The sequence below is a fragment of the Leuciscus leuciscus genome (genome assembly GCF_965113295.1).
Source record: "Leuciscus leuciscus genome assembly, chromosome: 8".
Taxonomy (NCBI): domain Eukaryota; kingdom Metazoa; phylum Chordata; class Actinopteri; order Cypriniformes; family Leuciscidae; genus Leuciscus; species Leuciscus leuciscus.
Window position 1 is genome coordinate 8,457,955 of NC_138732.1, and position 27,069 is coordinate 8,485,023.

General features: G+C 37.0%; 2 protein-coding genes across 2 annotated transcripts in view; one reads left to right on the forward strand and one right to left on the reverse strand.

Annotated features, from left to right (window-relative positions):
* Positions 1-27,069, forward strand: part of col23a1a (collagen type XXIII alpha 1 chain a) — a 142,457-nt gene that overhangs the window by 31,268 nt on the left and 84,120 nt on the right. The window lies entirely within an intron of this gene.
* LOC309503927 (uncharacterized protein) lies at positions 355-3,813 on the reverse strand. The gene is made up of 5 exons (XM_082176783.1): positions 3,801-3,813; positions 2,558-3,523; positions 2,093-2,260; positions 1,906-2,001; positions 355-1,601 (listed from the first exon to the last, which is right to left on the reverse strand). The coding sequence occupies exons 2-5, from the start codon at positions 3,518-3,520 to the stop codon at positions 1,278-1,280; spliced, it is 1,551 nt and encodes a 516-aa protein (XP_082032909.1). The 5' UTR covers positions 3,521-3,523; positions 3,801-3,813; the 3' UTR covers positions 355-1,277.

A 27,069-nucleotide genomic window follows, 5' to 3' on the forward strand; every position in this document is an offset into this window, starting at 1 on the left:
TGTGTCAAATATGGCTTATCTCACACTGTAAAACCCGATAAGTTCAGAGTACTCAAAACTTTTGTGGAAACTGATTACCTAAGTTTTTTTAAGTAAACATACTTAAAAATTACAATTACACTAAACTTAAATATTTTTCTTTCCCTTTTTTTAAATTTTAAGTACAGTGTACTTAAAAACTTTACATATGTTACACTAAAGTTTAATGTTTTCAATACTAACTGTTTTTAACTAATTACCACTTATATAAATAAAATATTTTATTCAAGAAATAAACTCCTTCTGAATAACTCATAGCCTGATACATATTTGAGTTCAAAATACTAAAAAGAAGCACACACAGAACTGTTCACATATAATTAAAGGGTTTTTATTTACTATTAAATTCTTTGTCTATTTTGTACAACTGTTTATATAAATCTCTGTAAACATGTAGCAAATCAAATTAGAAACTGTTAAAACATTGATTATAATTTTTTACACCCATGGCCATTATTTTGCAACATGGCAAATCAAAATAAATAAAATCAATAAAATAAATAAAGCTCCTCCAAAAAGAAATGTTTAAAAAATTATAAATTATAGGAAATAAAAATAAATTAAGTCAAAACACAAACAATAATACATACCTGATTGCATTAAATATGCAACAGAGATAGATTTTACAAAACGTAAATGTAAACATTTAAATGCTTTAAACTACATGTTCCATTGTGTAAAGTGCAACTGAGGTAGATCTAACAACTTACCAAATGTTTAAACTACATGTTAAACAATATACACTTGTAAACAACCTTAAAATAAACAAAATCTGTTAACAAAAATCAAGTTTCTGTTGTAAGAGTGCAACTGGGGTTGATCTGGTGCAGAAAACAACCTACCAAATGTAAAAATGCTGTAAACTACATGTTTAGCTTATAAAACAAATTGAGATAAACAAAGGAAGTGACAATATTAAAGTAACAACCTACCAAATGTTTAAACTACATGTTTAACAATATACACTTTTAAAACACCTTAGAATAAAAAAATACAATCTGATTGCAAAAAGTTTTTGTTGTAGAAGTGCAACTGTGGTGGATTTGGTGCAGAAGACAACATACCAAATGTAAAAATGCTTTAAACTACATTTTCTACAACATACGCTTACAAAACTACTTAGCAGGAACTAACAAACCCAGAGTGCAATCAAGATAGATTTGGTGGCCAGGACACAACCTACCCAATGAAAACATCCAAGCACTTTAAACAGCACTTGTAGACAAGATGGAATTTGCCTACAAAGTAAGTAATAGTTCATTTTTTAGATTGAGTAAGCAGGGTTTCAGAGGTTTACCATCATCAAGCCCCATCAGCATTTTCTGGATGAATGTGAAGGTGTTAATCAATTTTCTTGGGTAATCCAAATGCAATGCATACATTAACCCAAAGAGTAACACAAAGGCCTCAGGAAACGTGGGGATGTCGCTCAGCACAAACTCATCTTCCACCACAACAGCGGTCCTTGCCGGATTGAAACAGACAGGACCAGTGTTCTCAGTGACTTCCATCACAAGGGCAAGAGGGGTACCAGTGATGTCTGGCTCATCCGACTCCTCCACCTGGAATGCACAAAGAGGGTCCAACTGTAAACATGTCTAGTAATGAATTACATCATCAGGTATATCATAAGAATTTTTTGGTTAACTATCACTTTAATATAGTATCATACTTAACCAGGCAGGCCTTTTCAGTTTACACAGAATTGGCCCAAATTTAAAAACTAGACAAGAACATACATAGAGAATTTGCAAAAGTAGAGTGAAATAAAGTTGAATATATATTAAGGTAATTTGTTAATGAAGACTAAAAAACCCTGGTAAGCACAAAAACTGATCCTGTTTGGTGAGTGCACTGAATGCTTACATTCCATGTCTTAAAAAACTGTGGGTCATCTTCACGTAAGTATACTGCTAGGGCACGAAGAGCTACAGTGCGCTTTATGTTGATATCATGCACATCCTTGAAAGACAAGCAAAAATAACAATGAACAAGCAAGCAAAGTTATTCTGGGTTCGATACTAGAGTTGTACAGTCTTTGTCTTTAACTCACCTCACGATCATAAATCCTGAGGATGTCACGCAGCACCTCCGAGACCTTGCCAGTATGTGATGCTTTTTGCCTGTACAAGGCAAATAGTTGTGGCGTATGCCTGTCCAATTCGGCATAGAACTGGTTTCGAAGATTGGTGTTTGTGATGCGATGAAACTCTGCGCAAACCTACAAAATCATTAATACACAAAATGTATAAATGACATCAAAACAGCCTTAGAGAAACATACAATGCAATCATCTTGATAGAAGTTAAGCATTATTCTCCCAAAAAGTTTTTGCTATCTTTCAAAGATTAAGTAGTGGCCAATTCACACATATTCAACAAATGCTAATAAGCAGCAACAAACCCCAATAGTTAAAGTCTCATTGACAAACTAGTTTGTTAGTGTTTGCTGGAGCCGGACAAGTAATTAAAAGATGAGGCAGAAAAGAGAAATGTAGATGTTTTTTTGTTTTTTTTACCTGCGACTCAATCCGAAGTGCTGGCCATTTCACCAGGAAGTCCTTCAACAATGGGTTTTCCTGTACGATCTCCTGGCGACGAAGGGAAAATGTCATCTGCATAAGATTATCTATCAACAACAGGTTTTTCTCACTCTTCTCAACTTCGTGTAGAATGTCTAGTCTCATTTCTTCCAAACTGGCCTGGTTTTGTCCCTTTGGAAAGTTTGGAAGGAAGTTCACTTCTGCTCGTCTTGCTCGTTTTATGTTGGAGTGGGGATGGTCTTTGTCAGGATTGTTCTTACTTCTTTTGCCTGTGTTGACCGACACCTCCAGACATCCAGATCTGGCTAGCTTGGTACGGTAATTGCCCATTTTGAATTTAAGGCTTATCTTCCATCCATACCATCCATTTTCACTTCCAGGCTCTTTAAGGCATGGATGAGCTTTAACAAGAGCCTCTGCTGCCATACCCACATCCTTGTCACTTGGGTAAGGTTTGAAACCATGTATTATTGATGCCATGCTCTCTAGGATGTTGTGCTTTTGGGCCCTGGATAATTTCAGTGTCTTTCCAGATCTGTCATAGGCAATATTTCCCTCTTCAAGCACATGTTCGACTTCATAGGAAAAAGTAGGCACAGGAAAAATGTCAGGCCAGGTCTTCCGACGCTCGCTTACGGGCACATGAGGAAGGATTTCTGTATCAGAACTTGCAAGTGAGCAGGCATCAGATTCGGATCTAACAACTTTGAGTGTTGCCTTCTCTGGTAACTCTTGAATATCAATCAGACAGCTCAGTTGTCCATTAAAATCTGTATCCTCATACTGCAGGGTAAACTCAAAATCCAGTCTTGGCTTGACTTTCTCTCGCAGTATGGCGATTAGATCATCCACTGATTCTGGTCGTCCAGTCAAAGTTACTTTCACTGCAATATCTGTGGCAATGTAAACACGCAGCATGAATTTCTGGGGTGCTGCCATCGTCTGGAAGACAAACAAAACAATTGATGAAAACAGGCATGGCATATTTATTAACATTTTTTAAACACATACAGAAATTAAAGTTATTCTCACACTATTATATTATGACTGATTAGTATAAAGACCTTAGAATGTAAGGATAAAGCGCTGCAGAATTTTGCTTTTTTAGGCTTTGCTGACCACAAAATAAATCAAATTCTAACAGTTTTTTAATAATAATATTAAAATCTGAAATACAGTCAAAATCTGCAATTGGTTTCAAATTAACAGTCATACGTACATTATTAGTGAATAAGAATGAAGCGTTTGGGTGTCAACAGCACTTTTCCTTCAAACCTGTATGCATAGAGGGGTAAAATGTCATTCAGCTCGGATAGGCTGTGGACAGTCATATTCCCTGGGGAAAGCTCATATGACCTCAGGTGTTCAATGTACCATGACTTGTGTTCTTGGCAAAGAAATGTCACATCATTGTTAACAAGGAGAATCGATTCAATTTTGCTAAACTGGGGAAGTCCTCCTTCCTGTCCCACAGACACAAACATTCCAACATCAAAATTAGTTCCATCAGCAATGATCCTTGATGTGCTGTATATCATGTTGCTGTTTGTTTTTTGTTCAATGTGAACTTTTGCAACTTCAGGAAGTGATGACACCAAAACAGAAGAGACATCTGTAATCTGCTGATGTGGTTTGAAGAATGATGGTGTTTTGAGAAAGTATGCCACCATGTGCTGATGCCGAGTTGCTAGTGTTTTCAGCACATTCTTGAAGTTTTGTGTATCATGAACTACACGCTTGAAAAAGCGGTGCTTACCTTCAAACCTCATCGTCCACAAATGGACAAGAGGCCCAAAACAACGTATGAGATCTGGATAATGCTCCAGATAATGATGCTTGGGGAGCAGTCGGAACTCTGGAAAAACCTCTTGAAGGATTTGTCTGTGATCCTGTATCTTAGTTTGCAAATAATGAATGGAATCTTCAGTAAATTTTGGAGATAGCACCACTTCCACAACTTCCTTCAAATCCATCAAAACATTCCAAAAACCATTTTCCTCAGGAACCATGTTGCCAATCATCAATGGGAGTAGCCTCAATAATGTGAGATTTTCGTGACCATTGCCACCAATGGTCTTCTTTCCTGCAAAGTTCTTGGGAATGGGATGTGGCTTGTCAGTCTTGTCTGCGTGTTGGTATGGGAATGTCAGAATTTTCTTGTTCAAATACTCCAGGGTAAAATATTTGAGCTTAATCATCTCCTGAATACACAGGGCCAACTCAACTGGAACAATGCCTTCAAAAAGATCATGAAGGACATCAGGCGGGAAACCAGTGATTGTGTGAAAACACTGCAAACTCTCTCTCAAGACACAGTCTCTTTGGACACCAAACTGACTGTGACCATCCCCTTGTAAAACATCCTGCAGGTCATGATCATGATTGGCTTTTGTCCTTGGGGTAAATTCGCCATCTCCAACAGCAGAAGATTGAATCTCTTCTCGTGTAGCTTTGCAGAACCTACAAACATATCCAGCTCTGAAAGACTGCACAAAGCCTGCAAAGGAATGGGCTGCTAGATTATCAGCCACAACAACTGAAACAGTACCCCGAACTGACTGACCAAGGGACTCGATAAAAACCCCATCATGTTCAAGGCAGCCAAGGTCTTGCAACAAAGGAGAAAGTGCTCTTTGATAGCCACAGCTGTTAAGATCTGGTACCTTACATAGGACTGCGAGCTGAATCACATGCAGTGCAGATCGATATTTAGATGGCAGATCACCAAACATCCAATAGACTGAACAGAGTTTGTGGATCTTACGTGAAGTCCCAAGTGGATTAGCGATTTCTAGATCATCTATGTATAAAATCAATGGCAGTGACAGTTCTGAAGATGACAACAAAGTATTCTCCTGGAAATACTTGCCATCTTTATGGCTCATATAATGACCTTCTTGTGATGCCTTGGTTTCCTTTATTCGGTCAAGGATGTCAGTATGTTTGAATATCTCCTGGATCATCTGAAGTATTGGGACATAAACGACTGTGCGCCCAGACTCCAACACGTACTGCACTGGCTTTACCACAGGAAATGTTTTTTCGAAATATGTTTTTCTTCGTTTATTTGAAGACAAGTCCTCACCTTCAGCTGTGGCACTGACAAAAATGTTTGTGTCATTAACAGCATTTACCAAATCATTCAAGACAGCTTCAGTAGGAGATACATGATGCTGTTGTAGTATCTCTTTTATAGCATCTTTGATAAGAGGTTGCGATAAGGAAAATATCTCTAACAGATGATCAACTATTTCCTGACATGCCATGTCAGAAACATGGAGAACAGTTTGCATCTTCAGAAACAGGGAAGACAAATTATGGTGTAAATGGGCCCTTAACTCTCCGATGTTGACATTTTCAGCCTCAGGAACAGAATTTGAAGTGTCCGCAATCCAACAAGGAACTGGATCATCTGCATTAAGGTCTGCAGTGCTTGTGACTGGGGAACTGTCATTTTCCATTGATACAATATGATCACAAAAGTCTAAACTTCCCGAATGCTTCCTACTTTTGTGAGCATTAAATGATGAATATACATTGGTGTGGTAGGTACAGTTCTTAAACGGGCATGTCACATTTTCATGGTTCTTTAAGTGGCTCCTTAAATGGCAGAACATGTTCGATTCTGAGAAGGGCTCTTTGAGGCCACACAAGGGACAGGTAAAAACTGAACATCCTGTTTTTGATCCTTCACTATCAAGAGTTCTCTGTGTGTCTTTGTGAATCCGTGACAAATGAATTTTCAGTGCATTAAATGACTGAAATGTGCAAATGCAAGAGTCATAGAGGCATGGCAAAGGGCTAACTCGTGAGTAATGACTGTGCTTTAAACGGTAGTGCCGAAATAACTGTGCCCGGGTGTCTGAGGAGACAGCACACAACTTGCACTTCCACTCCATTGATTTTTTTATCCCTACAATTGGAGTGAATACTTTTTTAAAACCAAGAAATTTAGCCTTAAAGGAGAACTCCGGTCAATTTTAACATTGAGCTAATTTTTTTGTACATTTGGAGTGCTGTCAATACAGAGAACAACGGCAAAGATCGGTGCTGCCTACACCGAGTTATTCTATTTTGAAAATTTGCACCCTGTTGACTTCAATGGGGCAAGTACTAAACCTGCTTTTAGCCTCTTAACATCCTTGATGTGTCATTACAAGTGCACAGAAAATGTGAGTGATTCCTTCTGAGTGAACACGAGTGAATCTGACTGCAGTAGATGTGAAAGATATGTATAAAAAATGATGTTATTTAAGCCAGCGCAAATACCTGTTTACATCCTGTTTTTCGGTTGAAGTCCAAAGTAATCGATTGCCGAGTTCATGTGCATAGGTTTAGTTACCTATGATCACGCGCGTGAACTCGGCAATCGATTACTTTGGACTTCAACCGAAAAACAGGATGTAAACAGGTATTTGCGCTGGCTTAAATAACATCATTTTTTATACATATCTTTCACATCTTCTGCAGTCAGATTCACTCGTGTTCACTCAGAAGGACACATTTTCTGTGCACTTGTAATGACACATCAAGGATGTTAAGAGGCTAAAAGCAGGTTTAGTACTTGCCCCATTGAAGTCAACAGGGTGCAAATTTTAAAAATAGAATAACTCGGTGTAGGCAGCACCGATTTTTGTTGTTGTTCTCTGTATTGACAGCACTCCAAATGTACAAAAAAATGAGCTCAATGTTAAAATTGACCGGAGTTCTCCTTTAACTTTACATTGTGTTATGTAACTTACCACTGGAATTGAATCAGATCTTCACAATAACAGGGACTATACATCTATACAGGAAAACAAAAAATAGCAGCATTTTAGTTTTCATGATTATAATAGATTAGATCTGGCAAATGCTACAAAGTCGACCAATGAGGCCAAAGCATGTTTCAGACTTTCAGTCATTGTTTTGTACAATTTGTACATTGCTTTGTAAACTCTGAACACGTTATTCTACTTCACTCACTTGCTAACTTGATCTGTACAAAATTAGATAAATATTCAATGCAGGTTTATGTGTGAAGCTGCTAAAAATATCTTAAGTAAACGAAAAAAGGATACTTACCAAGTTCACAGACTCTGCATCCACTTTAGCCTACAAGGCAAAAAATAGGTAACTGTTAATACGAGCTTGCCGGTGTCTCTACCATACCTAGTTTTCACAACTCTTATTATTAACTATTTTTCCAATATATTGCTAACTTTGTGTCATTAGCCTTAACATAATGGATAAAAGTTACAGCTAGCCGCAAGCACATTAACAGCTGAAGGCAAGCATAAATAAGCATTTTCCAGAACAGATCGCTTAACAAAAACAGAATAAAAAAATATGACTTCCCAGACAGCAAGCAGCGTTGGCCCAGATCCAGCTCACATTTTGCCCGCATGGATTTCACTCAGGCCAGATATAGACCGGATCTGGGCCAAAACTATGTTTCTGACTTGGTTCCGCTGACTAACTGATTACAATATTAACGTTACATAATAAATTAAATATGGCAATGGGGTTAATGGTTAAAAAATGTGCGCGAAGCAGAGCACTGCAGAGACGCTTGTCGAGCTTTCTACGTTAACGTTACCGGTAAAAAAGACAGCAAAGCCAAACACGAAACATGTTTAAAATATATACTTGTAGTTATTATGATAAAATAAAAAGCAGATTAAAAAACATTTACTTACAAATCTCCCCACGTGCGTCCACACTCACACGAGTGTCCGCCATCTTGGTTATGTTTTCTGGTAGCGTCAGTCAGAACAATGGTGTACGTCCTGACGTAGATGACGTCATTGAACGTCACTCCGTATACTTAAAAAATATCACTTCAGTAGCAATGTATACTCAAAAATGATGAGCAACGCAAAATTAAAATGAAGTCATTTGTTCAAAAAATGCTATAGTTTTAAGTTCAATAAACTATGTAATTGATTATAATTATGGTGTTCTCATTTTTTATAAGTTAGTAGTACTGTTCGGGTTTACAGTGCACAGTAGCCGTTTCATGACAAAAGTAATTATGTTTTCGCAGACGAGAAGGCTGTGTTAATGAACACAGTGTCTGATATCCAACCAATCAGACTAGGAACCACTAAAGCCTGTCTTTGACCAGACTATAAGACTATCTCTCATGGCCAGTGTCAAAGCGCGCCCCTGCTCTCCTAAAAGCAATGAGCATTACTGAAACAAGGGTCATTCATCAGCACTTGACTAAATGATGCAAGTGGTTCTTATTAGCGAAGCGCTGCAATGTTTTACCAAGGGTGGGGGGCTTCCCTTGCGCTGTTCCAGATGTTTCCCTCTGGGATGGCGGGACGCTGGCTATCAGAGGAGCGTGACTAGGCTGGCCGGCCATTGTGAAATAATTGAGAATGACTGTTAAATGCCATTATTTATCGATTAGTTAATCCACAGTTTCCAATATCCTCTTCTGTACCTTCTGAAATAACGCTCAGAGGTATAATGCACACCGCTGATGTTAACTAGAATTGTGGCTACCTGAAATATGAGCTATACTCTGCATAGTGAACGATACCAAGCCACTCACAATTTAAAGTAGTTAGTCATTTATACTTATATTTACGCATTTGGCAGATTCTTTTATTCAAAGCAACTTACAATGCATTGAAGTATATCAGCACATTAATTCCTGTTTTGTTCCTGCATAAATTCCTATTAATGTTGTGCAATATTTTTTTTTTCTGTACAAAAAAAGTAGGAAAACTATTCAAATAGTTATTTAACTATTTAAACGTGAAACAGCTATTTATGCGGGCAATCTCTTTTAAAATATATATCTATGAGACTAAATAATTTATTTGAAAAAAAAATTGTTGGAACATGAACAAAAGGGGTCTCGAGGTTAAGGGTTACAACTATTAAAACTAGAAAACACTCATTTATAGTTAAAAAATTAGTTGATATATTAGTTGATAATATTTTGATAAAAAAATAAAAAAATAAAAAAATACTGCAATGAACGTATTCACTAAAATTACATTTTTCCAACTCTACTTGTTAAGGTGAGTAACACTAGTTTTGATTGTCTGGCTGTAAGATGTAAAAAAATAAAAAAATAAAAATAAAATCACAAGAAAACCAGCAATTTTTTTGATTGTCGAAATCAGCTGTCATGCTACTGAACATTAGTAGCATGCATAACTACTAGTTACTTTCACTGCTAACTTTGACATCAATTGTGCACAGCTGAGTTATTTCACTGAAGTAACTATTATATAACATGTAGTATGAAGTCATCTCATCTTGTTGAAGTAATCTAGTTATAGATCTTGTTATGTTTATGTATTTATCTTGTTATGTTTATGTGACAAAAGCTGAATTATGTAAGATCTTGCACCATAGAGCTGCATGCATTTTTTTTCCTGCTGAAATTAGGCCCCGGTACATTTATCGTCCTAGTGACATGAAGGCAGAGCTCAAGTTTGGGCTGGGTTCAAGGGTACTTATCATTGAGTAAATCTAAAAGTCCAAGTCAAAGGTCAGCTGAAGTAAATATTATCCCATTTAAAGGTGAATAAATCCAATATTATCACGTGTAATACGTTTTTATATTGTGTCTTTGTAAACTAAAAATGTGTTTAATTAATGTGTGTTTGATCTCTGCTTGACAGATGTGAGTAATTATTGTTATGTGGTGTGTTTGTGATGATATATGTGGGGTTTCGGGTGTCTAAAGGGTCAGTGGGGTTACGCTAGCCATTGTTTGTGCATGATCTTGTTTAAAGCCTCAGTAGGACCAGCAGACCCAGAGCTGTAGCGGTAGTCTGTCATCTACAATTTTTTGCATTTTATGTTCATCTGAGAATAATTTTTTCATATATCTGAAGCATGATGATGGTTCACGTGGCTATTGTAGCCCCGTCTCCTTCCTCGCCATGCAGATAAGCCTTTCCTGTGTTCTCTTTTAAGAGATAATTGGCATTACTAAAAACTGATTTACATAGTGATTTGTAAGAGCAGGCCAAAGTTTAAAGCAAACACGCCATGAGCATTAACATACAATGATTTTGACTCTGTTTTGAAACAACATTTAGAAAGCGTTCAGCTTAATAAGATCCATCTTTATCTTCACATGGCTTCAGCGTCCAAAAAAAAACAAAAAAAACAATCAGGTGAATCTAATGGAGAAATGTCCAGATCATATTTCAATTCTAAATCCAAGGGAATAAATAATAAACTAAGGACCAGGATATTTTGCATTATCACAATATTTTTGTGATAGTAATGCAGATTTCCTCCCAAAGTCTTATTAATTTAATGTGAAAAAATCTTTACCATAATAAAATGATTTTTCTTTTTTCTTGACATATCACTGTTATGTTGTTATTAATACAGCTTTTCTTTCCTTTATGCAAAAATATATATTTAAAAAATAATAAAACATTTAGTGTGAAATATTACCACCGTTTTTGTGAGATTCAAAGTATATTGATGATATCAGCTGACATCTGCTAATCCATGACCCATAATCATGGAAAAATGTTATGTTTATAAGTTTGTATAAAAATTAGTAAAATTTTGTAAAAGAAATGAATACTTTTATTCAGCAATCAAAAGTGACAGTAAAATGATCAAAAGTGACTGAAAATTCTGCGTTGACATCAAAGGAATAAATTACATTTTAAAATAGATTTTAAATTGTAATAATGTTTATTTTACTGTATTTTTGATCATATAGGCTAAATGCAGCCTTGGACTACTTCATACCGATCCCAAACTTTTGAATGATAGTGTATGTATTGATACAGATCACAATTCTTGCTTCATTCATGGCCGATCCATCAGCGAGATGCAGAGGTGATTCTCTGGCAGCATTTTAAATCAATTTCCTTGAGAAGTTTCAGATGCTGTTACAATTACCTCTTCAAATACATTCCACAGGCTTTCCTCTGAGAGAGGCTGATTTCGGTGCGTGGCGATACCACGGGTTAAAATGAACACGTTATTACACAGAAGGGTCATCTTGCAAGAGCTTGTGGTTTTCAAGGGAGTTCTGGCCTTCTGGAAGTGTTGGGTGACGCAGACATCGTCTCAAACACGACGTGTTATGGGGACCTGTGAGATGGCTAAGTGTGATAAGACAACGGTAAGTCGCTGTTCTTGGCTTCTCACCGTCAGACAGACGAGACACCCAGGCAGCGCCATTTGGTACGTATTTGTGGACTGTTAATGAGTAAAGGGTTTGAGTGTCACTTATACGGCCTACGGCTTTATTAGAAACGCATGTGTCAGGTTCATATTCAGAACTTTCTCAATTGCATTTTTATCAATGAGGAAAATCCAGATGCTCTCCAACTCTCGGATCTCAGAAGAGGTATAATACTATATCCAGCTTGAAATGAAAAAAATATCTTTTCTTTGACGCTCCAAAAAGTGAAAACACATTGCGCGAGGTCTTTTTTGGCCTTTCGGAGCGAAAAGGGCTTCTGTGTTTTCTTTTCTTGCATTTCAATCGAGGCTTGGTCCATGAGGGGCATAAGAGAACTGGAGTTATTAGCGGTAACATTCAATCTGTCCCTCTCCACTCACCCTAATGATTTCAGCTGGAAGTGAGACAGGGCTGGCACTGATTCTCACTTTTGTTGTGGTTGTGGGGATTCGATTTACTGTGAAAACTCAAAAACCACATTTTCTGTATTGAATGTGATTTGATTTGCATTCAGACTGTTCATCTGTTTTATAAAGAAAGAAATGAATACAGTTTACACACAATCATTTTTTAGAGGATAGTTCACACAAAAATGAAACCATCAAAAGGGACCATTTACTGTTATTTTGTCAGTTTTCAGTGTAACACACACACACACACACACACACACACACACACACACACACACACACACACACACACACACACACACACACACACACACACGCGCATACACACACACATACACACACACATTTTTTGAATAACTTCACACTGCTCTTTCCATACAAAGAAATATAAAACTGGTCCAGAAAAGCCATATGATAGCTTTGTGTAAAAAACTGAATGGCTTCAAAATAATTTTAAATATAGAGCATAACTTGTATAGACAAGGGTTATAACTAAAACCATAAAATAACATTTTCATTTCACTTTACAAAGGCAGCATTTCTCATTTTCATTTAGTTGAACTTAATAAATGTTTTAAATAAAAACTATTTAGACATAAATATATACACTACCATTCAAAAGTTTGTTTGAATTACCTTTTATTTTTAAAGCGCTTTATTCAATACAGATTGTACACATTATACAATACAGATTTTCAAAAATGTTTTATTCATCAAAGAATCCTGAAAAAAATGCATAATGGTTTCCACAAAAAATATTAAGCAGCACAACTGTTCGATCAACACTGATAATAATAATAAATGTTTCTTGAGCACTAAATCAGAAATATAAATAAAAACTATAATAGTATCTCTATGATACTGGTATGTACCATTTTTATTTATTTATACATTTTTTGGAGCTTTCATCCTCAATCACTTTCATTGTATGGAAAAGAGCACCTGGAGAAACTCTAAATGTATCCTTTTATGTTTCATGGTCATATGTGGCATATGTTGGAACAACATTAGGGTGAGTAAATATTCACTTTTAGGTGCCTATGGGGCAAAACTGTATTGTGGTAAAAATAGTTCTGTTTTATGACCCAAAATTCCCATTTATTTCTCTAATACAAGCAATCCTACTTGTTTTTGTGAGTAAAGCCACTTACTGTACGTAAATCTCGCTGGGTTCGAGCCCTTTTGTTTTATTATGCACCTGTGGAAGTTTATAGAAAGCTGCTCCAAGGAAAGCGAGCAAAGCCCCAAAGCTTTCAAAAGCCACTCGTGCAGTATACCTGGATGGGGACCAATCCATGCAAACAGGAACTTCTCACAAGTGCAAACAGCAACAATATCTTGACAGCTCTTGAGATGTTTTTATAAGGCTCCCTGGGAAAACCTCTGTATCTAGCTAAGTTTACTGTACATCAGTTGTGAATGGTCGACTTCTGAAATGAAGAGACGAGGTCTCCTTGTCTGTCTGTTATTGTAGTTTAAAGTGCCCCTATTATGCTTTTTCGAATATTGCCTTGCAGTGTGTAATATAGTTGGTTGTGAATGTAAAAACTCTGCAAAGTGCACGATAAATAAAGTTATTGCCTCCAAAGAAAGAATAGATTCTGAACTCCCGAAACAAGTCGTCAGCAATTCCAGTCAATAACAATGTAACAAGTTTGCATAATTCCAGCCTATGGTCTTCATTGCTCGCGAACCACGTCTACTTTGACCCTCAAACACGGCAGTTTTAGCTGAGACTGGAAGAGTTTGGGTCGTGTTGTCGACATGTCGAGAAGACGCTGTTTTCTGAGCTGCGAAAGCAAATCCACTTTACATGCACTTCCCAAGGATTAGGACTCATGCTTGAATTGATACAGAAAAAAAAAATGCTATCGTTACTGTTTGTATCACTGTGTAACAAGTGCTGAGAAAAGCCTCCGGAGCTGAAATTCAGATATTGTAATATTGGTTTTGCTTCCAACAAAATCATGTTCCATTTAATGCATAAACGTTTTAAAGGTTTATGGTACCGTACACTATCAACAAGAAACTAATCAAGTCTAGTCAAGGTCATTTATTTATCTTTGATTTTTTTATACTATAGACCTTATGTAGCTCCGCCCCTTTTCAGCGCTGCGCTCGTTGTCTTTTGACTTCCGGTCTGTATTTTCACAGCGATTTTGCATGTTTATTAATGAACGGCTCATTTTAAAATCTTCCCGGTCGACTGACATTTGTTAAGTCATCTGCTTTAAACATTACAGCCCTCATGATAACTTTCGTTGACTTTACATCACTTCAAAAGCTAATTACTCCTGGACAGCAATGCCATAGAAATATACAGAGCGACCGCAAAAACGTAAGTTAAATTTAAAGTAAGTTAAAAAGACAATATTCTAAAGATGGTGGCGCCCTCCTTTCTCTGGCGCATAAGGTCTATAGTTTGTGTAGTTTTCATTGATAACTGTTGTTTGCTCATTTCTGAAGGATCATGTGACACTGAAGACTGGAGTAATGATGCTGAAAATTCAGCTTTGCCATCAAAGGAATCAATTACATTTTAAAATGCATGTATGTTCAAATGTAAGTGAGCATAAGAGACTTAGTGTACATAGCATACGAGAGCGGTAGTGTACATGTAACGCAAGTAGAGTACTTTTTAGAGCAGTCTGTAAAGAGATAAGTTTTATGATACTGTGAACTTTCCAGTCCCACCGTAACATATTGTCATGTCCATTTCGTATCCAACAGACATAATAATATACAGCACCCTCCTATCCACTAAAACATCAAAATGAATGACTGGGGGCTACAGTGAGTGATGAAAGGTGCTTTCCCCTGATTATTATATTATCATGGCCATATAGCTTTTATCTTTTTTTATGTTTATTTGCGTTGCATTCAATCACTTGATCATCATAACAGCTATAATATCTTTTGAAGTGGGCAAATGTCAGCAGATGTTTCCGTTTCACAGAGGCATCTTTCAGCTCTCTCTTATTTTCTCTAGTCAGGGAGGAGCAGGAATCATTTGCAGTGACCATGTATCTGCATGCAAAGGTGACGCTTTGTGGTGGTGTGCGTGGATGCATGTCTGTGTGCGTGCGTTGAACAAGTGAATTCTTCTCAAATTGGCCTCTCCTTGGCATGTTTTTGATGTTGAAGCAGAAACAGGTTTGACTGAGGATGAGGTGCAGGGGTAACGGTGAACCTTCCCACCAGCCGAACACGATCTTTCAGATTCAAAGGATGGTTTCGATTTCCTCAAAATAACTGTAGGCCATGTAACATGGGTCACAAAAAGTCTGAAATCATCAACACTTAAAAGCAATGTATATACATTTCAAAAAGCACGCGATAAAACAGCTTTTGGTGTGAATCTAATGAAAACATGCCCAGGTCAAACTTCACCACACAATCGAGACAGCAAAGAAACAGACATGAAGATAAGTTTTTTTAAAGATTCACATTCAATTCTGTAGAAACAATGGTGATAAAAAAAGAAGAGAGAGAATTGTAGAATTTTTTTTCATTTTTTGCTAGTAAATTTCATTTTACGTGAATTAAGAAAAATTCTGAAATAGTATTTTCTTGTAAAACGTACTCCAATAAACCTTGAACTGATATTATATATACTTTATGAATAATTTACAAATGAAATAATATATCATTTTGTTTCACATGATAAGATTGAGAAATAAAGAAAAAGTGTAGCTCTTTTTATTGTGATCAACGTGCACATTTAAGAAAAATGATGGTATGGAATATGTTTTTTATGCTGACTTCTGGTAATTATTATTATTATGATTTTTAGTCATTTCAAAAACCTGGACAGTGATGCCATGTGCCGTATGTATGATGTCTTGGAATTTTTCCCTATATTATGTTTCACATTTGTAGACAATATATAGGATGCAAATTTATGTGTAGCTTTCTTTAAATCACTCTAGCCCTGAGCGAGAATATTATTGTTTTCATTGGAGCGGGAAATTTTCATCCCACAGGGACATATCTTATTTTTCTGCTAAATTCAGTGCTGTTCAATGCCATATTTAATGAAATGGATCCGCATGAAGGCAGCAGCATAAGAAGGGCTGTGTTTAACCTCTCTTTGTCCCTGGTGAACTCTTCTGTATAGCAGGGGAATGCTGGGTAATCATGTGCCATCCAGGGAGAGAGTCCCGACCGTGACTGCTAGATTTAATGCAGAACTAGGAAATATTCAGCTCAACTGCAGCCAAAACTCCAAACTGACAGGTATTATTATCGCAATCAACAATCGATCACAATTTTTCTAAATTATACCTCAATCTCTTAAAGGGACAGTTCAGCCAAAAATGTTAATCCTGTCATGATTTATTCACCCTATTGTTATTACAAACCTGTAGGACATTCTTTCTTCTGCAAAATACAAAAGAAGGCATAGTTGGTTGTTGTTTGCCATGCAGTTACAAGCTTTTTAAGGTAATTTTTTTTACATATATCAACCAGGGCTCTCAAGTGTCACGCATTGAGCGTGACAGTCACTCATTTCAGTCTTTTGTCACGCACTCCCGCCACACATTGTATTTCTCACGTGGAAAAACTATTTATAATATATTTAATATGCCGCAGCGGCCAAAATGTATCTGGCCGCGCCGCTCTCACTGTGGAACCGGCAGGAGTCAAGCGCGTCTTATCAGCCAATCAAAAAAAGAAAGGGGCTACACAATAGCCAATCAGAAAATAGCACTATTGTATCTGGGTAAGATTTAACGCAACAACCAATGGAAAAATTCCATATGCTGGAATTGTTCACGTGATTCTGCGACAACGTTTTCCGAAAATTTCGTTCACCCACAGACTGGAAACCACTCCGAGCTCCGAGCATTACTGAGCACAGAGTAGGTCATGATCTCCTGTTTTATGTGTGAATTTGTGGAGTTTGGGGGGGGAATGTCACTCTTGCCTGTCTTCAAAACTTGAGAGCCCTTATCCACAAAACTAAAAATCCAACAAGCTACTCAATCTTCTGTCATTACAAAAAAAAAAATCCTTTCAAAAAAGATGCAAACACTAAAATATCCATACAACTTGAATATACAAGTCATAAAATAGCTTTGTCATTTGTTGTTTCAAAAAAGAAAGAAAGTCAGACATTTGTAACAAAAAAAAAGTTAATTTTCCTCTAAGATGGTCTAAACCCATTGATGTTTATTTGAATCGCTGTCTTAATGATCCTGTCTGGTTTCACATCAATGAAGTGATTCAGATACACTCCAGGGGGCCAATCCTGGGTTTTTTAGACATAAGGGAGGTTTAGACAGATCAGTCCAATTATGGCTACACTTTGTATATTCTGATCTAACCTCACAGACTCTTTTCTGCTCAGTCCGGTGGAGTCCTGCCAGCATTCTGATTGGCCTGAAATCCAGCTTAGTGCGGTGTTGATGCTCATTTCCTGTTCCTCTCATACATCACTGCACTTCCCCTTATGACATCAGCTGTTTTCCTCTCCCTGCGTCTTCACCGAGCAGCAGGGATAAACTGGGACAGGATTACAGGGGCAGACACAGGGTCAAAGGTCACCATGTCCGCGACTCCTGGCGATTTGGTATTTTGCTAGGAGTGTGAATAAATGGCACTATGGCTCAGCGGGAAGTCGTTGGATGATGAAGGTTCATTTAATATTGTCAAAGCCTGCAGGTCGTGGAGGTCGAGGAAGAGGTTTGGTTTAGATTTAGAGCCACAGGTCTTGCGGTGGGCTGTCAGCATGGGAGGTGTACAGCGACAATATAATTTAGCAGCTTGGAAGGAAAAGACATATGTTCAGTTTTTGATGCCAGTCTTACATTTGATCATTTTGTGCTTAGCTTTCAAAACTAATTTTCAAAAACGTGCACTTTGAAACCTACTTCAAAGTTTGCTTTCTTAGGCCACCAAAATGCTGTTGTCGTGTAAATGAACAGCCAGAACGCATTAAAAGTTTTCTGTTTTCAGTTGAGAACGGTGTCGTGTAAGCGGCCCCTAAATGAATAACTAATGATACTTACAACGAAAAATGAATCAATTAAAAACGTATTTAAGCTAGACAATGACTTTCTTCTAGATCTGCTGTACTGTCCTATTATCACTATTAAGCTGCTTTGAAACAATCTGTCTTGTAAAAAGCACTATATAAATGATGACTTGACTGAGCACTGTTAAAACATCCCTTTTCACCTCAGAAATGTAGCAAGATTGACCCTGTGCTTACATTTCTCTGCAGCTGAAGGGTGGATAAACTCGTTCGTTGTCTCTCAGATAGAGTACTGTAATGCCCTTTCAGCCGGAGTTTCTAAATCCACACTTAACAAGCTGCAATATGTGCAAAACTCGGCCGCCGGGATCCTGACTGGGACCAGGACATGCAATCAAATTACTCCTATTTTGGAGTCTTTGCACTGGCTCTCGGTCAGGTTGATTTTAAAATGATGATGCTTATACACAAAGCCTTACATGGCTTGGCTCCACATTATTGATCCGCATTGTTCATTTCTTTATACCCGACATCGCAGATTGCACTCCTCACAGTCTAATTTGCTGGCTTTTCCTCAAGATCTATGAATGACAGGGCTTTTTCTGTCTATGAGCTCCTATCCTTTGGAACTCTCTTCCTTTTGAACTTAGGGAAGCTCAGACCGATGACATTTTTCCCCATGTGTTGAAAATCAAGCTTTTTTATAATATTGTTTATACGTCTATGTGGTGTTTTTAATATGCTTTAAGACAAACCATGTGCAAAGTCATTAGTCAGCACCATTGCTGAGTATTTTCTCCTTAAAACTGCAGTGAACCAAAGACAGTCTCAAAAACGCGGTTTGAGATCGCTGGTGTTTCTGACGTCACAAACTATCCTTGTAACCAATCAGGTCAACGTGTGATCGTCAACGAGTGGATGTCTGAGCTGGTGTGAGTGAGTGGAGGCAGGGATTGAAGTCATTGAACCGCGTATACTAAATGAGGGAAGGGTGTAGAGTTACATTCAAGATATTTTAAGGCATTAAGAATTATTTTCAAGGAAAAAAATGTTTAAATATGTAATTTTGGTGATCAAAGATGAGTTTTAAATGATACATTTATTGACTACAACTCAAGACAAAGGTAGCATTTGCTTGTTGTTTAATAATATTATTTTACTTATTGTACGATGTATTGCTTATCTTGTGAACAGCGCCTTGAGAAGTTGCTTTTAAAGGTGCTTTATAAAGTAAAGCTTATTATTATAATTTTTTGTTAAAAAGCAGCATTGTGACATTTGTTCACATCTCTGGTCTTTTTCTAACTTTACACAAACATTGTTAACTGAGAACTCCTATTGCTTTGTTCTTTCACAAAGAGGGGGAAAAAAAAATCCGTCAGTAGAAATAATAGGGAATTGTTAGACATATGGACAGAAAGCAGAATGAACATTTCCAGTAAGAACGCAAATTTCGTCCAAGAAATTGTCCAACAAAGCATTGAATATGCACAATTTAACTGATGTTTGATTTAACACTAGCAATACTATGCTGTTCTTTTATCAGATCTGTACATACATGTTTTGTGTTTTATGCTTCAGGAGTTTGTTGAAGGCATAAACAGGAAGGATGCTCCTATGGGTGCCTTACTCTCTCCGCCCTGGAGACTGGATGAGTTTTACTAGATTTTTAAAAAACTTTTTATGAAGAAACTTGAGTGGGGCTTTTCTGTGCAAAACTCAGCTCCATGATGCCAGTGAGTTCTGGGTAGTTGCTCACAGGCCCAGTTTAAAAGAGCCCAACTTCAAATCTCTATGATATTCTGATTTCTATATGTGATTAACATTTTTGACCCATCTTTTGTGAGGCAAAAATGGCAACTTAGATCACTTAGAAAAGTGATAATATACAATACTGATTAAAATATTGGGGTCAGTAAGTAAAAACTTGTGTGTCTACTTACACCTTGTTGGCAGAGGCTATTTACACTCACTCTGTCCACCAATGTCTGATTGGGCTGGGAAATTACAAAAGAAATCCCGCTGATTTTGTAAAGACCCGACCAACCAAAGTGGGAATCCACCTTTTACAAAACTCATCGCATCAGCTGAAGAGACATTTATTTTTAATACAAATTAAGAAAATAATCGAAAAAGGGAATAAAAGTCCCCAACGGGTATTTAATAGTGGGAATAAAGTGTTTAACGGGTAGGGTTTAGAGTAGGTGTATGGGTGGGCTTTAGGGACAAGGACAAGAAATGTCCCAATACAATAAGGTGGCATTACATTTTATAATATACTACAATACACTGGGGTATAAATAGCATCTAACAACTATTTACACCTATAGCATCTATTGATATTATCTATTAATATTTCACATTATTACTGTTTTTATGTATTTTTGATCAAATAAATGCAGCGTGAGCATAAAAGACTAACACTAAAAGACATAAAAGAAATGTCTTTCAAAAACATTTAAAAAATCTTTCTTTTTTTTTTTTAAATGATAATATAATATTTGCAATTTATATAAAATAAAAATTATTAGTCAGAACACATGATGAATTGCTGGCTGTCAATGGAAAGATCGTGCTCCCGGAATGGCGTAGTTACAGCATCTACCAGCAGGGCAAGACTATAACCAGCCAAACTTTGACCTTTTTGATTTAAACACAGCGAAGTGAGCTGTGAATGCACACAACCTGTTTCCCATTTGTTTAGTATTTGTGTGAAAGTGAATGACCTTTTTAGGCCGGAGAAGAGAGGCTGTTTATTTTCATATAATAGTCTTTGATGAGTCAGCGAGGTTTTTCTCAACATTGCACTGGATATATTTGGAGCGCATTTGTATTTTCCTGTTTGTGCGTCGATGTTTGTGTTGCACCTGTGCCAGCGTCGACCAGAGCCAGGTGCACTTCAGACGAAACCTCTTCAACTCAAGAGATCTCTCACCGTCTTCTCAGGCCGCTCCTCTGGCTCCAGTCACGTTATCTAGCGGCACATTACAGCTCAGGAAGAAGCAACTATTCAAATGTTTTAAAAGCATTTCTGTTTAACAGCGGTTTTACCAGTGCATGCAGAATTTTAACACACAGCCTAAACAAAACCAGATTTTAAAGTAGCTTTTCTTTCCAGCGGCCTTGTTCATCATCCTCATTCTGTTTACTAATAAGAAAAGATCTCTTAGCATAGTATTCCTTTACTCAGACATGTTTTGTTGCGTCTTGACCTTTAACTTGACTTCTTTTGTGCTTGAAAATGGTCGCTGGTTTACAGCAAAGTAACATAAAAGTGTTTATTGAATACCCAAGCTTTGCATTCTTCTGTTTATCCATGTATTTATCTGGTGTTTTGGACATATCGTTCCAAGATGCTGTTAATATAAATACTCGGTTCTGTTTTGCAATGCATTGTTCACTTTAAACGCATCTGGGCGAATATCCATTTTCATGCAATGCCATGATTGTCCTATTGTGGAACACAGACCTTTTCCAGAACAACCTTAATATTTTATGTTGATTTATCCTGTCATGTTTTTAGTCATAAAAACAAATGGTCTTGTGCATCATTTTTTATGGAGAGTACTAAGCTTACTTGGCTTAAATACGCTGGTCTTTTGTGTATGTGTATCCATGTGTGTGTGTGAGTGCATCCTGTGGCGTCTTATTGTACTGTAGATATATTGTTCCCCATGCTGAAATCTGCACGGAAGTGTAGTGTGGTTTCCAAAGATGAGAAGAAATTGATGGCCACCAATTACCCGCCCCAACCAAAAAAAAAAAAAAAAGAAAGTTCTTCCCAAGCCAGGCTATTTATTTATGCAAACAGTGCTCAGAATATGTCTTGAAATACAGGGAAATTAAGACCAGGCCTTTGATTCAGTGGTTGAGGTAATTGTTTGCATCATGGTATTCCTTCTGTACTTGTTTGTTTGTAGGTTTGAGAGAACTGAGGAAGAAACACGCTACTTTCCCCAGTGTACCTTCAACCATCATGAGTGTCTGGATTCATTTCAGCCTTTGGTCTGGTCTTGTATATCAGTCTGTCACAGCAAATCATCCTTTTTTTTTGGGTGAAGCATATGATGGGAATTGTTCAGCTCTTTTGTTTGCATCTCCGCACTAACAATATGGATACATCTGCCCGCGGAGCCTTTTCAAGTTCTGAAAAGGGTCAAAATACATTTTGATGAGAAGAAAATGCATTATTGAAAGTAGCGTGATTGTATTAGTTTTTATGGGGTTATTATAGTTAACTAAACTATAACTAAAAACATAAAAATAACAGTGATTGGAGAACAGGACAAAGTGAGAGCGTATTACAATATTATATGTATGTATAGCTTTAATACGTGTTAATTACGGGTGTCAAGCAATAAAAAAAAAAAAATCGCATTAATTACACGATGTGCCGATTAATTAATCTAATAATCACAAATTAATCACACATCAAATTTGGCTAAGTCATTATTGTGTTAAATGAGAAAAGCATCAAAATAGACATTACAAAAAGTAGCTTTAGAATTTTTTTTAATTTTTTATTTGATTCAATATAGAATTTATTACACAAACTTTTAGGCTTCAACATGCAGCCAGGAGGGCGAGTAAATGACAGATTTTTTATTTTTGGGTGAAAATACCTATGATGGGGTTTTTATTATTATGGAAAATCATTGGTTCACCCGATTGATTCGCTCAAAGCGTGGATTCGTTCAGAAATGAAACACCGCTGTTGCTCGGAGAAGCACAACAGTTCTGCTCTGGCTTTATAGGTAATATTTTCGTTTGCCAAATTGAGCAAAATCAGACAATAATGTGTCTAAAATATTAACTTCTTATTTATTGAACTGTTGTATAAATCAGTATCACATTACTCACCAAAAAAACATCACTCGTGTGATATTGCGCTTGTTACTCGTGTGATGTTGCTTAACTATATCATATAAGACAAAAACTCATACGGGGAATTTTAGGGTCATTCTAACTGCATCCTAAACAGGTCTGGGGCGGGGCGGGTGCGATAAATGCGTTGAAAATTTTAACGCGTTATTTTTCCCCCATACCTAATTAATTAAAATTAACATGCTAATTCGACAGCTCTAGTGTTAATATTACTGAACAGTTTTGCTTTATATGGTACTTTTAGCAGTCAGGAATAATATTTGTTAGGAGCTGAAGACAGTCTAGGCCCGAGTTCAACAGATCCTGTTATGATTTTAGACTGTAGGATTAAAACCAGGGTGAATCAGTGGCCTTCCGCTATCCGGGTCAGTTTGTTTAGCACTGTCAAAACTATCCTCCCTGTGTTCCCTGGGCTTAACTAGACCAGAGCAGAGTCAGCAAAGACAGTCAGATGGTTGTAGTTTGTTACATGATTGCACCACTTTCACTTAACACCTCCTGTTGGAAATATCATCATTCCTAAACTGCCAAAACTATTTCATGTTTCTTTTGGCACAAACTAAATGCAACATGTGACAAGGCTTGCTATTGGCTGCAACAATATCTTTTGCTGGTTCTCTTTTTGTAAGCCCCGCCCACCGTGAAATCTCACTGGTCCAAAATCCGAATCTACATAGCTTTACATTAGGCTGCACATCAAATACGTTTTGATTGGCTGGAATTATGTCGTTTTGCACAACTTTTGCAAAAATTTACTGGACACTGGTCTTGGTTAGGACACAGTGTACTAAATCAATGTGGTTGTACCACAACAATATAGCATGACATATTTTTAAACCATATGTAACTTTGGGATTACCATTTACAGTCTTTAAATATTTATCTGGCGATTAATATTGACTATCGGCGAGCAATTCTAAACAGTCTGATGGCGAAGCTCTTTGAAGTGTAATCTCGTCATGTTATGTTTCTCAAGATCTCTCAGCCTAGATCAAAGACAGATCCTTGGCATGTTTTCTCCTTCATTGATCATATTCAGAGGGGCATAAAATGAAAATGAAAGATCTCTTTCCAATCAGCACAGTAAATTCCATGGGGGTTGATGAGGGAGTCCCTGCTTGGGGTTGCCAGATGTGCCATATGTTTCGAAAAACCTGTAAGACAAGTGTCAGCCCAGCTGCTGCCGAACACAAGGCACATGGCAACCACCCGAACTGCCAGAAAGTCAGACATGAGACATCTGCACACATGTGTAGATATCAACTCCAATACAGGTACCGCATGTTACACAGAAACCAGCCATACCATGTCAGCTTAAGGACCGTAGGGAATCTGGTTTGAAATACTCTCATTTTTGCATACATTTTTATCCCAAAATGTCCAGGTTATATTTCAAACCAAAACTAAAAATGAAGCTTATTTTAGGACTATCCAGACATAATTTTCTTGACAATTAAGCATATTTCCCCCTCAATTCTCTTTGAGTTTTCTCTTTCATTCTCCTTTATGAGTTTTTGTTTATATATATATATATATATATATATATATATATATATATATATATATATATATATATATATGTATATATATAAAATAATGTAATTTTGAAACAATTTTAGAAATTGCTTGTGAATTTCATAAATTATTAAAAGGAAAGGCAGGTATTTTCACATTGAAGTGACTCAAATAGTATTTTCTTGTAAAAAGTATTCCAATAATCTTGAATTCCAATGTTTTATTCATAATTTCTTAAGCATTTATGCTTTTCTTAATTTCTTAAGCATTTTCTTAAGTAAAAATATATATATGAAGAGTTCAGATGCAAAAGCCTCTAAGTGCCATCTGAAATTTTCTTCTAGAATGATCATTTTTATCAAGCTTGTATGTTTATGTTCAATTATTTCACTTAAATGGCAATGCAAATTACCTATTAATTGTCATTAAAGTGAAATTACTGAACCTAAATATACGAGCTTGATAAAAATGCTAATTTTAGAAGAAAATTTCAGATGGCACTTAGAGGCTTTTGCATCTGAACTCTTCATATATATATAAATAAAATATATATATATATAGTTTCATGACAATTGGATTACAAAGAAAAAAAGAAAAGAAAAAAAAATCTGTAAAGTATTTCCAAAATCTCAATGTTCCTAAAAAGTCTCCATTTTCTTTAAGCAAAATAGCATTTCTAATTTCACTTAAATTTTTCACAGTGAATTATGGACTAGACATTTCTTGACAGGTTTAATTCGATTCATCCTTCTGTTTTTCTCTCTGTGGTTTAATTTTCCATTTTGCTCATGAGACTAAAGATAGATAGATTGGTATTTTGTCCATAAATTGTCTTTAATCAAAGACAGACTCATGTAGTTCTTCTCTCGTAGTGTCCTTATCATCTCCCCCCCCAGGTTTATTCTTATCAAGCATTTGATTTTATGGACATCTAACCAAATGTATTCTCATGCTAGGCTTTAGTTTGGTTCTGATCAAGCGTGTGACTACATTGACCCAGCGTCGCATCTGCTGAGAATCCATCTCCATCCAGCTCCTGCTTGTTTTTGCAGACGACAAACAGACCAACGCATTTCTCTGTACTTGAAGTAAACTTCTCAGAAAAGAACCACGTAATGTCCTAACAGCGAGCAGACCCACAAACTGGTCAAACTCACAAATTTCCTAGAGCGTGTTTATTCATGGCTGGACGGGCTGATTTGGTATGAGAGAACATTGTTTTGTTGGTTGAACTAGAGATGGAACTCGTTTCAGTCGCATACCTTGCTGAAAAATCCAGCATTGCTGGTCACCAGTATAAAGTGCACTCTTAGAAAATGGTTTAGTGAGGTTCTATAAAGAACCCTTGGGTTCCTGACTCAATTTTAAAGAACATTCTATGCCAAAAAGGTTCTAAATAAGGAGAAATGTCTTAAATGTCTGCATAATAATTTCATGGGTAATTAAATTCATTTTATATTTAATTATGGCCCTAATAGTTAGAGAGCCAGACTGGTAACCTGAAGGTTGCAGGTTTCGAGTCCCAATACCTAACCCCCAATCGCTCCCTGGGTGCCACAGAAAAAATGGCTGCCCAGTGCTCTGGATGTGTGTGTCCATGGTTCGGAGTGTGTGTTTTCCAAATGTGCACAACTTGGATGGGTTACATGCAGAGGACAAATTCCGTGTATGGGTTGCCATACTTGGCCTTCACATGTCACTTTCACTTTTTTAAAATGGTCCCATAATCTATGATTTGCATGCTGGGACCAGCAAAGAATGCTGGATGCTGGTCCTCAGCATGGGAAGCGGGACTGCTAGTGGCCCAGCTACACCAGCTCAGTTATGCTTGAGAACACCAGCACCAGCTCTAAACAGCATAAACTCCCTTAGACCAATGGATTAATGATGGATTTTTCATTAAGGTAACCAAACCACAAATTCACACTGACATCTTTATTTCCGTTCAAGAGGACAACATAAAATCTTATTCCTGTATTTACTTTAGCTTCAGTCTTTATTAGCATGACGTGGACCATGTGCTCTCATTAACGTAAAATAGGCCCGTCCAAACGCCTGTCAGTTCACATTTGCAACGTCAACTCCAAACTCTACCTCAATGGCAGTTAGCTGGACCACCGTAGTGGCGCTCGCTACTCGTCCAGAGCCGCCGCTCTTCTCGCGGTCTGCTCCATATTACGACTCTGAACCCCCCATTGTGCTTAGCCTACACCAGAGCACAAAAGAGTCCTGCGAAATCGGACACATATTGTGCATTGTTGTTTTAGCCCACTGGGGAGAGGAATTTCAAGTGATAAAATCTCCAGGGCCTGGCTTATTTGGGGTTATTGGCCTGGTGCATTGCTGTTGTTGTTCTTGTGTGTGTGTGTGTGTGTGTATGAGTGTTTTTTTTAAACTATGGGTACTTTTATATCTCAGGGGTGGATTTTCATTCCAACTAACATATTTAAACTTTTTTTCCTTTTTGTTTTGTTAATATCGTCTTGTTTTCATTTTTTTTATTTTTTTTTACTTTTTATTCCAACTGTTTCAACAGTTG